Source organism: Trichomonas vaginalis, chromosome VI (assembly GCF_026262505.1).
Source record: "Trichomonas vaginalis G3 chromosome VI, whole genome shotgun sequence".
In the NCBI taxonomy this organism is placed as follows: Eukaryota; Parabasalia; order Trichomonadida; family Trichomonadidae; genus Trichomonas; species Trichomonas vaginalis.
In genome coordinates this window covers 14,229,261-14,241,349 of record NC_067208.1, presented here as the reverse complement: position 1 = coordinate 14,241,349, position 12,089 = coordinate 14,229,261, and the positions used below count along the sequence as shown (strand labels likewise).

The following is a 12,089-nucleotide window of genomic DNA, read 5'->3' as shown; positions in this document are numbered from 1 at the left end:
CAGATTTCATCTCAATCGTTTTGTCAACACTTTTCAAAGGAAATGTCATATGGTATGCTCCCAGAAGAAGTTGTACTCTATGACTCATTCTTGGTATCTTGAACTCTTTCTTGCTACTGAACTTCAATGTTCCCTCAGAAGAGAGTTCGACATCTATGTTGTCAATAGTTTCTTCATTTATGAGAGTATCTATGACTCCAGCAATTTTATCTATTCTATACTCTGCTCTGTTAGGAAATGTTATAAAACTTCTTTTGTCATCTATTTCAACTCATGAAATCTGTTTCATCTGTTATGACAAAAGTTGCGATAGTATTGAAGTCAACAACTCTGAAAGCAAGCGCTTCATTCTGAAGACCTAAGTTTGTTTGTAGCTTTACTGTCCCGTATTCGTTTGGGTCTGTACTTTGCAAATAGAACAACATTTTATTCTCATTAAAATATGACTATTGCTGCATATGCGTATGAAACAAATGAAGCAAGAAGAGCACATGAACTAGTAAACGAAAACTCAACTTTAACCATTGAAGGCAATGATTTAGTCATTGACGAAAAAACTAAAAAAGTCATTGATTTCGATACTTTTAACACTTATGACCCATTCATTACAACAAGCAAGGTTCCCATCATAAATGATGGAACGGTGCAATATATAAATTCTACAGTAGATGCCTCATTAGTGAAAGTATTAAATGTTCTCATTGAATTGTTAAAGAGCTTTCGATTTGACGACAACATTAAATGCCTAAAGAATTTAGTCATGAATGAGAAACAAATTCTCGGCGTTGCTGGTAGCAGTAATGATGTACACCTTATGACATTAGAATATTATAACGAACATAAAGATGAACTGAAAGGAGAGAAGGGTGACACCGGACCTCAAGGACCACAAGGAATACAAGGAATACAAGGAATACAAGGAATACAAGGACCTCAAGGCGAAAACGGTTTGGATGGAAAGGATGGAAAGGATGGAAAAACTGCTAAATCATGGATATGGGACCTTATAAATACTGGTTTAACAGCTGCTTCATATGGAGTTCTTCAATACCAAATCGGAAAGATATGGGCGGTACTTGGTGAAGAAGTTTTAAATGACGTTAAAAATGCTTTGAACTTCATTTCAAATGGTTCGGATACTATTAAAACTTTATCTGGTTGGATGCAAGAAACAAGGAGTCAAATAGATACTGTAAGACGTATAGCAAACAATGCACGTACGGGATTGGATACTTTACGACAAGCACAAAATACACTAAAGGAAGCAAATGATATTCTTGGCTCAGTATCAGACATGCATGAAGATTGGCTTAAAGGTATTGACAAATCTTTAAAAAATCACAGTCAGTCTATTGCTGACTACAAGAAAAGTATAGATTTTTTACATAGTGCTATGGACGTACATGATGGAAGCATAAGGAACTTACTTAATGCTAACAATAACTTACCAGGAACTATTAAAGCATTTATAAAGTCCTTTGTAAAACCCGGTGCTCTAACATTTAGGTCTTTGAGAGCAAGAGCATTGAAGTCAAGAGATGCAGAAACTCCAACAGAACCTACAGAAGGAACTGAAACAACAGAAACTCCAAAAGAACCACCAAAACCAACAGCTAATGAAATATTGTTCGAATATTTTCCAAGGTACTCTGTTCTCATTGCATACATTCAAGAAATACTTAAGAAAGCAGACTTGACTTTAGGAGATGATGAAAGTTCTGTATATCTTTCGTTCCAGTTTCAAATAGCAGAACTTTTGAGACAGATATGCTTAATGTATGACAACATCTCTGATTTCACAAGATATGATGACGACCATGACCCCGAACATGGTGAAGAAGAAGTTTTACAAACATCCATTAAGACAGGAAAGGTTTTAACTCAAAGTCTCATTATTGACACCAAAGATGGCGAAGTGGACGTTCTTCAAGAGCTGAAGAAAAATACTTCTTCGGGAGGTGGTGGTAGGCATGAACTTGAAATAAATGAGATAGAAGAGAAATTAGCCGAAAAAGCAGATAAAGAACATAAACACAATATCTCCGATATAAATGAACTTCAAGCTACATTAAATAGTAAAGCGGACAAAAATGAACTTGACGCAATGAACAAAGTTTTGAAATCTCATAAACACAACATCTCCGATATAAATGAACTTCAAGCTACATTAAATAGTAAAGCGGACAAGAACCATGTTCATTATATAACTTCAGACGAACAGATTATAACGGACTACCATGGATATTTAACACGAAGTGATGAAGCGAAGACAAAAAATGTTAATGAAAGAAGATATAAATACATTCGTGCTAAAGGTTATGACATAAGCTGTACTGTACAGTATGATGTAGCTAAAGCACCAGAAGCATTTGGTTATACCGGTGAAATTTATGCCTCTACTTTCAATGTTAACGGTGTATTAGTTGAACCAAGATTTATGTTAAGAGTTAAGGCAAAAATAACGTTTGAAGATGCTATTAAAAGTAAAGCTGACAAAGTTGAACTCGAAGCAACGAACAAAGTTTTGAAATCTCATAAACACAACATCTCCGATATAAATGAACTTCAAGCTACATTAGACAGTAAAGCTGACAAGAACCATACACATAAATCCTTCACTACTGTTAGAGCAGACGACATAATATTGAACTTTGACCTTGGTTCAAGTGCACCATTAGAAAATCCAAGTACAAGCGTAAAAGATACTCTTAACAGTTTAGATAAGAGTTGCAGGAACATTGAAAGTCATGCCAGAAACTTTGAAGCACATGAACTACCAACAATGTTAGATAAGAAAGCAGACAAAACTTATGTGGATGCAGAACTAACAAAGAAATTTTCGAAACCAGATACAATGACATTTACAACAGAAATTATAAATGGTGAACCAGCAACTCCATTTGAATTTGTTAGAGGTCTTCAACCAGATACTTTTGAATTTTTCTTGGATAATTCTATTGAACTAACATTACATTATAAAAGTGGAACAAATGCAACATTTCATCCGGGAGATACATTCCAAATGGTATTTAATGACATAAGTTCTTTAGAATATGTTTATAGAGTTATGAGCATATATGATTTAATATATCCTATAGGAGCTGTTTATACGTCTATGAATCCAATAAATCCAAACACTTTATTTGGTGGTAGATGGTATGAAATAGTTGACAGTTTTCCATTCTACACTAATACTCAGTCAATGAAGATGGGAGGTTCAAAGAAAATAGGTATTGAAAACCTTCCTTCACATATGCATAGGTTCAGTGGAAGAACATCTGTGGAAGGAAACCATTCACATTCAATAACAAAAAGAGGTTATACAAATCTTGCAGCGGGTTCGGATAGACAGGGAATGCATAGATATGATATCACAACTGACCCCAAAGATGTTAGCACAGGTATTTTCTGTGGAACTGCAGGAAATCATACACATGTTGTAGCTGGTATTACAGACCCAGCAGGTAATGGAAAAGATTATATGCCTCCTTATATAACAATGCACGCTTGGATACGAGTTGGTTAAAATCTTTAACTTTACATAAATGAGCTTGAAAGAAGTATTCGAACAACATCCATGGAGGTCATTTAAGAAATTCAATGAAGCTGCAAAGAGTTGGGGATTTACTAACAGAGCTGAAGTGAAAAGGTTCTTTGACAAAAATGTTGTACATCAAACAAAAATAAACCCTTACGACTACTTTTTACCAATTTACTCCAACACTCCTGACGCATACCAATTTGACACTCTCATTCAAAGCAGAAAAGGAGGACATAAACCATTCCTCATCTTCATAAATGTTAACACTCGTAAAGCATATGCATATCCAATGAAAAATAAAGGAACTCGTGAAGTGTTAAGAGTTTTACAAAAGTTTGTAGCAGAACATAACCCAAGTACTTTAACATCAGACCAAGACAGTGCATACCTCAGCAATGAAATCACAGAATTTCTCATTAAGCATAACATAACTCACTACACTACTGAAGACCATAACCATAACATACTCGGCATCATAAACCGCTTCATAAGAACGCTCAGAGATTTAAATCAAGAGCGAGACTTTACCGAAGAAACAATGAAACATTTTCTCGAAGTATATAATTCCTCAACACATTCTACAACAGGACATACACCAAATTCAATGACACAACAACAAGAAGAAAAGTATATACAAAAGAAACGAAGCCAAACACAAAATATCAGAAATTCAACACAATTTACCCTCATTCCTGGTACAAAAGTTCGTGTAGTTCTTGACGACAAACCGTTGACAAAGAAACGTTTAAGGTTAAGTAGAAACTATTATATCGTAGACTCTACACAAGGTAATGGATATCTTATAAAAGCTGCTGACGACTCCATAGCATTTTACCCTCGACATAAGTTAGTTGAAAGTAGTAATGGCAAACTTGCTGAAACCATTGACGAAGCAAAGCGAGGAGTGGTTATTGAAATACTTGGCTACAACATAAACGATGACACTTATAAAGTAAGATATGAAGGAGGTGTTGAAGATGTTATACCATCTAAGAACTTGAGAGAGTCAAAGCCAACACATCTGGGACCATTAGAGCGGGAGTACTGGAAAGACAAAAATATGCCAGAAAGAATAAGAAAATTCTTCTAAACTTTTTCATTAGATGTAAATCAGACATGAATGAGAACAGTCATGATATCATTAATGGTACCATTTATTTACACCAAAAAATAATGTTTATGTTAGAATGTTAGATCTAACACGTTTTCTAACCACTTTTCTAACATGGTCTAAAACTCTCGAAAATCATGAATTTTTGACATTTCCTTATGAAAGAAAAATAACGCTAATTTTTTTCTAAGAAAAATTTTTATCTTGTATGTAAAGATATGATTTCAACAATCGGCACAACAACAATTCAAACTACAGCACCAAACTCGTTAGTCATGAATCCAACATCTATGTTAGTAGAGATGAAAAGCTTCATTCCTTCTTCATATACTTTCGAAACAAAAATCCAGAAGATAAAGCAAGAACTTTTAACAAGTAATTTAGACTGTAGTGCGAAAGATGAAACAAATGAACAGTATCTTTATGAAATGCAGGACATTATTGACCATTTACCCAAATTGCCTGAAATCCAACAACAAAAACTAACTATTCCTGAATTCGACGAAATTGAAGTCAAAACAACTGACTCAGTAGAAATAAAGAAGTTCATACGTAAAGTAAATTATGAATTCCTTGGTTTTCATTGCAACCATAAAGTTATGGACAAAGATTGCGACATGGTTTATAAGAATGTTTCTGACATATATAAATCTGAAGAATTTAAGACCTACGATAACTTTGTTTCATTAGTTGCTGAATGTGTTTGGGAAATAAGAGATAAAGATAGAAGAGGCAAAGTATGGAACGAACAACTAAGACCCGCTATGTTTGAGATGAAGAGAGCAATTGACGCCTTAGTTGTTTTAGCAGGTCAAATTTCAATGTATAACGCAAAAATGAACCCGCAATGTTCAAAATGTAAGGCAGCGATGAGGAAATATAACTACTCCGTCAAAGAGATAGAAAGAATGAGAAACGACTATGCAGATTTAAAGAAAGAAGTAGAAAAGCCAGCAGAAGATAAAATGGACATGTTAGCATTTCTGAACAAAAATTATCCAACTGCTGACGATTTCCTTCTATCTGACGTCAAGAAGAAATATAAAGAAACCTTCGGCATTGTTAAAACATTCGATGTACTAAAAGAAGAAATAGAAGCTACAAAACTGTTTAAAGTCATGAACCATCGCAACATATACCATGTAAAACGCTTGTAAATAGTTATGTTAGAAAAGAGGTTAGAAAACGTGTTAGATCTAACATGCTAACATAAACATTATTTTTGCTGAATTCAGCACAAAATTCTGAGTAAAATGACATATGGCACGTGTCAAACCGTTGAGTTTTCACAAATTTTAAAAATTGCTGCGGAAAGTTCGTCAAAAAAGTGAAGGTTCCCGACGGTTTCAAACCGCCATACTTTACATGAAGATAGTTTACAATGTCAACTAAATATCATGTACGATAGAAACGGTTATGTAAAGTTTACATTTTGTAAAGTTTTGTCCTGATTCAAGACAAGTCTTGTATTTTTTCAGAACAAGTCTTGTATTTTTTCAGAACAAGTCTTGTATTTTTTCAAGACAAATCTTGTCCTGATTCAGAACAAGTCTTGCACTTTTTAGTCAGTTTTTCTTGTAAAGTTCTCAAATTTGAGAACAATTGTCCTGATTCAAGACAAGTCTTGTATTTTTTCAGAACAAGTCTTGTATTTTTTCAGAACAAGTCTTGTATTTTTTCAGAACAAATCTTGTCCTGATTCAGAACAAGTCTTGCACTTTTTCAGGAAATCCTATCGTCTAACTTTACAAATGTCACTTTTTCAACATGATTGCATTTTGGTCGGGAAACAACTTTCTCTCAATTTTGTCACTTTTTTCTATCGTCGTGTTTTGTCACTTTTCCCTCAGGGTGTGTGTCAGAAAATATCCAAAATCTTTATAGCCTCGTATCTCCTTCAATTCTTGACGGCTTGACATGTATGACACACCATTCAATTCAGAATTATGTGCTGAATCTTATGACCTTCATTTGTTCGTGACTTCTTTTCACATATGTAACCCTGAATTTTTAACATTTCTTTAACACAGAAAAATAAAGTTAGTTTTATTTTTATTTATTTTTTTATTTTGTATGTAAGGACAGATATGTCAACAACAGAGAACACAACAACTGCTATCGTTCATGAAGCCATAAATGAAGAATACGAGTGGGTTCAGTTTAACAAACAACTCCGTCTCATTCGTTCGGTCAAAGACGATATGTACCAAATGCAAAGTATTTTGAATGCTCTTCGTTCTACAAAGCAAGCATATCATTGGTTTGAAAACCAACAGACAAAAGAACTTTTAGAAGAATTTCCTCATATGTTTGCTTCCCTCGGAAAACCGAGGGAAGAGATTCCATTCGAAAATCGCAAGAATTTGGCACCTTGTTTGAAAGGTTATTATGTTCATAGACTTTTAGTAAATGCGTAGCAATGTGGGCTTCACCTCGTTATGCTTGTTATATTTTCATGATGTTAGATGAAATTCATAGACAAGAACGTGGAGAGATGGAAAAGAAACTTCAAGCAAAAGATGAAGTCATTGAATCCAAAGACAAAAGCATACAGAAAAGAATACCACGTTCAGTACCAAAAGGAAAGGAAAAGAGTTATAAGTATATGATATATACTGAAGAGTTGGAGAAAGAAGAAGATAAAGATATGGTTATGTTGCATTTAGTCAGAAGAAACAACAAAAGCTTTTATGACCTTGCTAAGATTTACAAATCTGACAGAAACTGGTTCTATCGTGAAAACTTACCGATTTCAATGACACCGAATGAGCAAATAAAGGAAATTGTCAAAAATACTCTTCCTCAAACACACTATGACATCAAAGGTTGCACAATACTTACATTCAAAGAAGACTTAACATTACTGAAGGAAAAAATAACAGAATATTTCGATAACTTCAAAGAGGAAGAATAAAAAAATCTAAGCTAATTTTATTTTTTTATAAAATTTTATCTCATATGAAAGAACATGAATTTAGAATATTCGGAACTCATGACAGAAGAAGAGAACGAACAACATGTAAAAGATTATGCAAAATTTCTGAAGATATATAAAGCATTTAAACAATATCTAAATGCTTCTAAAGATTATGCAAAATTTCTGAAGGTATATAAAGCTTATGAAAAAGCGTATGAAAAGTTTATACATTGGGGAATTGTTGTAAAATATCGATATGAAGACTAACCAAAAATATATTTTTGCTTAAATGACGTCAGGGTCAATTTCTTCAACCATTTCACTTCCTTCGTCAATGTCAATAGAAGCTTCTTCAACCTTTGGTAAGAACTTTTGTATAACATCTTTGTTCGTTATTGTTTTCAGAGATGAAGAATAATATTTCACATTTGTTTCACCCTTCTTATATTCTTTCTGTTCGGAAAGATTCATAGCAATACTGAAGAAGTCAATGTTGGAGTTCTTTATAATAGTATAATGAGTATCTTTGACATTCACGAAGAAACTCTTTTGTTTCAAAACTACTGCTAACTCTTGTGAAGTATAACGTTTGCGGTCAATGACGATAGCTAATGGTCTGACATACTGACCGAACTTAGATTCTTTCACAAACTTCTTGTTAAAGATAACATTAACGTTTGAAGCACCATTGAACTCATTCTTGATGGCAGTAGCGAGAGCATTGTATGAAAAGAACTTGCAATCTTGCATGTGTTTCATTAAAATAAAAATATTAAATTATTTTGAAAAATAACTTAAAAAAATCTAATCTAATTTTTTCAAAAAATATTTTTTATCCGATAGAAAAGATGACAGAAAAATTAACTTTTTACATAGCGCCAGACCCTTCTTGCCCACATCTTTTTAAGCCACAATATATAGTCATAGAACTAAATAGAGAAAGCGAAATTCTACAAATAGAAGAAAGCGAAATTCTACAAACAGAAGAAACATATAGAGACCTAGATAACGAAACTGGATATGCACTATTCTGGTTAGATTGTCCTTATGAAATGTATGAAAAAAAGGCTTTATATGAAGAATATAGAAAATATTGTCATGAAAACAATATAAGACCAAGCTCTAGAGAAAAATTCTATGCTGGTATAAAACATCTTTTCGAAGTTCGGAATGGCAAATATAGAAAGAAATAATTTTTCTAAGTTTATTTTTTCAAAAAATATTTTTTTTATTTCCTACTAAAGATGTATCGGAAGTTGTCTAAGTTAGAACACTCGGAAATAAAACAACTTCTTACAGAAGCTAATATAGATGTTGCAAAGCATTACACAACAAACAAAAAGGCACTCGCTGACATCCTCAATGACTATAATGGTGAAATAACTTATGATAGAATTCATGAGTTCATAAAGCCGCAACGCGGCGAGGACGAAGTCCATGCAAGAGCATTTCCTTTAAATGACGTTGCTATTGACTTATATCATAGACGTTCAATACCTCATGAAGTAAGAAGAGAAATGTTTGACATAACAAATGCAAACGTTGGTCATACTCGTAAAGCTCTTTCACATGACGTTCGTCAAGAGATGTTTGACATAACAAATGCAAACGTTGGTGAAACAAGAAGAGCTGTACCACATGAAGTAAGAAGAGAAATGTTTGACATAACAAATGCAAACGTTGGTGAAACACGAAAGAGAGATGACACACTGAAACAACAGAGAAGAGAGATGTTTAAAAGTGCTATAGAACAAGTTCGCAAAGCTAATAATGTCATTCGTTCCATTGACGACAAACCAAAAGAAGGTGAGAGATGGTTAAAGAAAGATGAAGAAAATAGGAAGAGGAATGTGAAGTCAGGCAATAGACTCATTGACTTTAACATCGAAGCTTTAGATGAACCAAACAGAGACTACTTACACAAACATTTCGGTAAGGTTTTCATGAGACTCTTAGAGAAAATTAAAATAAACTCCCAACAGAGATGGATGGTATGTTATAAACTTGGTGGAAAGTATGAATGTTCTACGTTAAACCTCAATAATATTGGAACATTACTACATCAGCTCTTGAAGGAGAACTTTATATCAGAGATAGAAGCAAATGCTGCAGGTATTGTTGAAATGCACTATGACTTCTTCTTGACAAACATAAAGAATCTTACGAAATAAAGATGTATGATTTAACAGAATATGAAGGCTTAACGATGTCAGATGTAAAGAAAGGCAAACCAAAAAAAGAGACCATATAGAGATGAAAGCACACTGACAAATGACCAGAAAGCCATTTTGGAAGCTCTTAAGCAAACAGGAAACCCAGCACTTATAGAAAGCTTTTGGAAAGATAATGGTGAAAAGAAGTTTTATAAGAAGAGAAGCGGGCAGTTCTGGAAGTATCTTTGCACATTACCTATAAATCTTGAACGCTACCAAATCTTCAATGAACTGAACAAAAGAACTGCAACACTTATGACAGAAGATAACTGCTTCGTTTATGCTTGCATTCAGGCTGGAGTAAATGAAGAAACTATTGACCACATGAGAGAAGTCATTCGTGTTAGAGACTTTCCTCAAAGTAAAGTACAAGAAATTTCTGACGCAACAGGTATAGCATTTAATGTTACCATTGGTTACTTCAATGACTCAAGACATAATGAAATAAAGAGATATATACCAAAAGAATGCGAAACTGTTAGAACTATTGACTTACTTCTTGTTGAAGACCACTACATGCTAAATGAAAGACTTCCAATGACAACATATTTCATTCGAAACTATATAGAAATCTTGAAGAGTGTGGTGGAATGAACATTGAAAACAGATGAAAATATATACAAAGAGAGAAGATAAATATGTAGTTCGCATGGATAGAACAACACCGCTATGGGATGTTATGAAAACATTGTGGGAGTGCAAATATTTCGAACCTATTTCTTATGGAGAACTTTTCACATATACTACTGACTTATATAAACAGAACCTTGCCACCATTTAAGAAACATATGCTCCAAGTATTGTGTACAACTGAAGAAGAAAGCAGAGTCAAAAGAAGTAAATAAAGCTAAATGTAAATTCATACCTGAGCACGTTTTCTTTGCTAGCTTTGAGTGTAGTACGGATGGCTTTCATAAAGCTTTTAACATCTGTTATGACAGTGAAGATGGTTCAGTTAGTGAAAGTATTTGGGGTCAAAACTGTGCAACAGAATTTTTGGAAAGACTTCCTGACAAGAGTTTAATATATTTCCATAACCTCAGCTATGATATAAACTTCATCTTAAGACACATGACAGAAGTGAAAGGAACTCCCATCATTAAAGGTTCACGAACAATGCAAATAACTGGTTTATATAAAGGACGGGCAATTATTATAAAAGACTCTTACAGTGTTTAAAATAAGAAGCTTAAACTATTTCCTGCTATGTTTAACTTACAAACAGGACCGAAAGAGTATTTCCATATAACTACTACAGCAGTGTTTTGTTAGCAAATGCAACAGAACTGGTGTCATTTCTGAAGCATGTAAGTTTATCCATGATGCAGATACATTTATGAAGAACATAGATTCCATCAAAGGTTGCAGAATAGATGAGAACCACTTCGACTTAGAAAAATATAGCACGTCTTACTGCAAACAAGATGTAAGAATTTTAAGAGAAGGTTTTGTAAAGTTCCGCAATGACTTATTGAAAGAGTTTGATTTAAACGTTTATGACTACGTTAGTATTTGTTCTATGCTACAAATTGTTTGAGAACAGAGTATACTTCCCGAATGGAATCTTTATGCCTCTCAAATAAACCAAGAGAATTTATTTCGAGATGCATTCAAGGTGGAAGATGTATGTTGTCAGATAACATGAAACAAAAAGAGCAAAAAGAAACTCATTGCTGACTTCGACACTGTTTCATTATATCCTTCAGCTATAGCAAGACTTTATACTTTAGAAGGTATTCCAAAAGTATTGAAGGAAAAATGTTAAGCACAGAGTATCTCATGAGACATTTATTCGATGACGACCAAAAGGAACCCATTGGTGAAAAGTTTATGTCTGGCTTCTTTGTTCTCATTAAGATAACAGAGATTGGTATACCCAGACACTTTCATTTAATAGTTTGCGACCCTGAACTAAATCCAGAACTTAACGTTCCAAGAAGTTCAAACACTTGCTGTCTCATGTATGTTGACCATATAACATTACAAGACCTCATAAAATATCAAGGTGTCAAATGTGAAGTGTTGCAAGGATACTATTACGATGGAAACAGAGATATGAGAATAAGAGATGAAGTAAAGAAGTTGTTTGAGTTAAGGTTAAAGTATAAGAAAGAAGAAAACCCCTTACAAGAAATTATAAAAATCATTCTGAACAGCATTTATGGCAAAACTATTCTATCTCCTATTGAGTCAAAAATAACCATAGTAGATGACAAAGATGCTATAAGATATGCTATAAGAAATTACAACCATATAGTGAAGTTCGAAGGTTTGGATGGTTCAGATAAAACTATTTTCAAGCTAACG

General features: G+C 33.6%; 4 protein-coding genes and 2 pseudogenes across 6 annotated transcripts, besides 2 other annotated features; 5 read left to right on the top strand and 1 right to left on the bottom strand.

The window, feature by feature from the left end:
- Window positions 1-12,089: part of a mobile genetic element that runs on past both edges of the window.
- Window positions 1-12,089: part of a mobile genetic element that runs on past both edges of the window.
- On the top strand, window positions 761-1,530 carry TVAGG3_0863200 (organellar and viral DNA polymerase type B; the record flags this gene model as incomplete). Its single annotated transcript, XM_051249769.1, has 1 exon — window positions 761-1,530. A coding segment is annotated over one exon (770 nt), but the record flags the coding sequence as incomplete, so codon positions are not given.
- Window positions 3,546-4,275, top strand: TVAGG3_0863190 (integrase core domain containing protein family; the record flags this gene model as incomplete). The annotated part of the gene is made up of 1 exon (XM_051249768.1): window positions 3,546-4,275. A coding segment is annotated over one exon (730 nt), but the record flags the coding sequence as incomplete, so codon positions are not given.
- TVAGG3_0863180 (organellar and viral DNA polymerase type B) lies at window positions 4,871-5,630 on the top strand (the record flags this gene model as incomplete). Its single annotated transcript, XM_051249767.1, has 1 exon — window positions 4,871-5,630. A coding segment is annotated over one exon (760 nt), but the record flags the coding sequence as incomplete, so codon positions are not given.
- TVAGG3_0863170 lies at window positions 6,740-7,566 on the top strand (annotated as a pseudogene). The gene has a single exon. A coding segment is annotated over exon 1 (827 nt).
- TVAGG3_0863160 (uncharacterized protein) lies at window positions 7,855-8,328 on the bottom strand (the record flags this gene model as incomplete). The annotated part of the gene is made up of 1 exon (XM_051249766.1): window positions 7,855-8,328. One exon carries the CDS (start codon window positions 8,326-8,328, stop codon window positions 7,855-7,857), a length of 474 nt encoding a protein of 157 aa, XP_051085241.1.
- TVAGG3_0863150 lies at window positions 9,156-10,197 on the top strand (annotated as a pseudogene). Its single transcript has one exon. A coding segment is annotated over exon 1 (1,042 nt).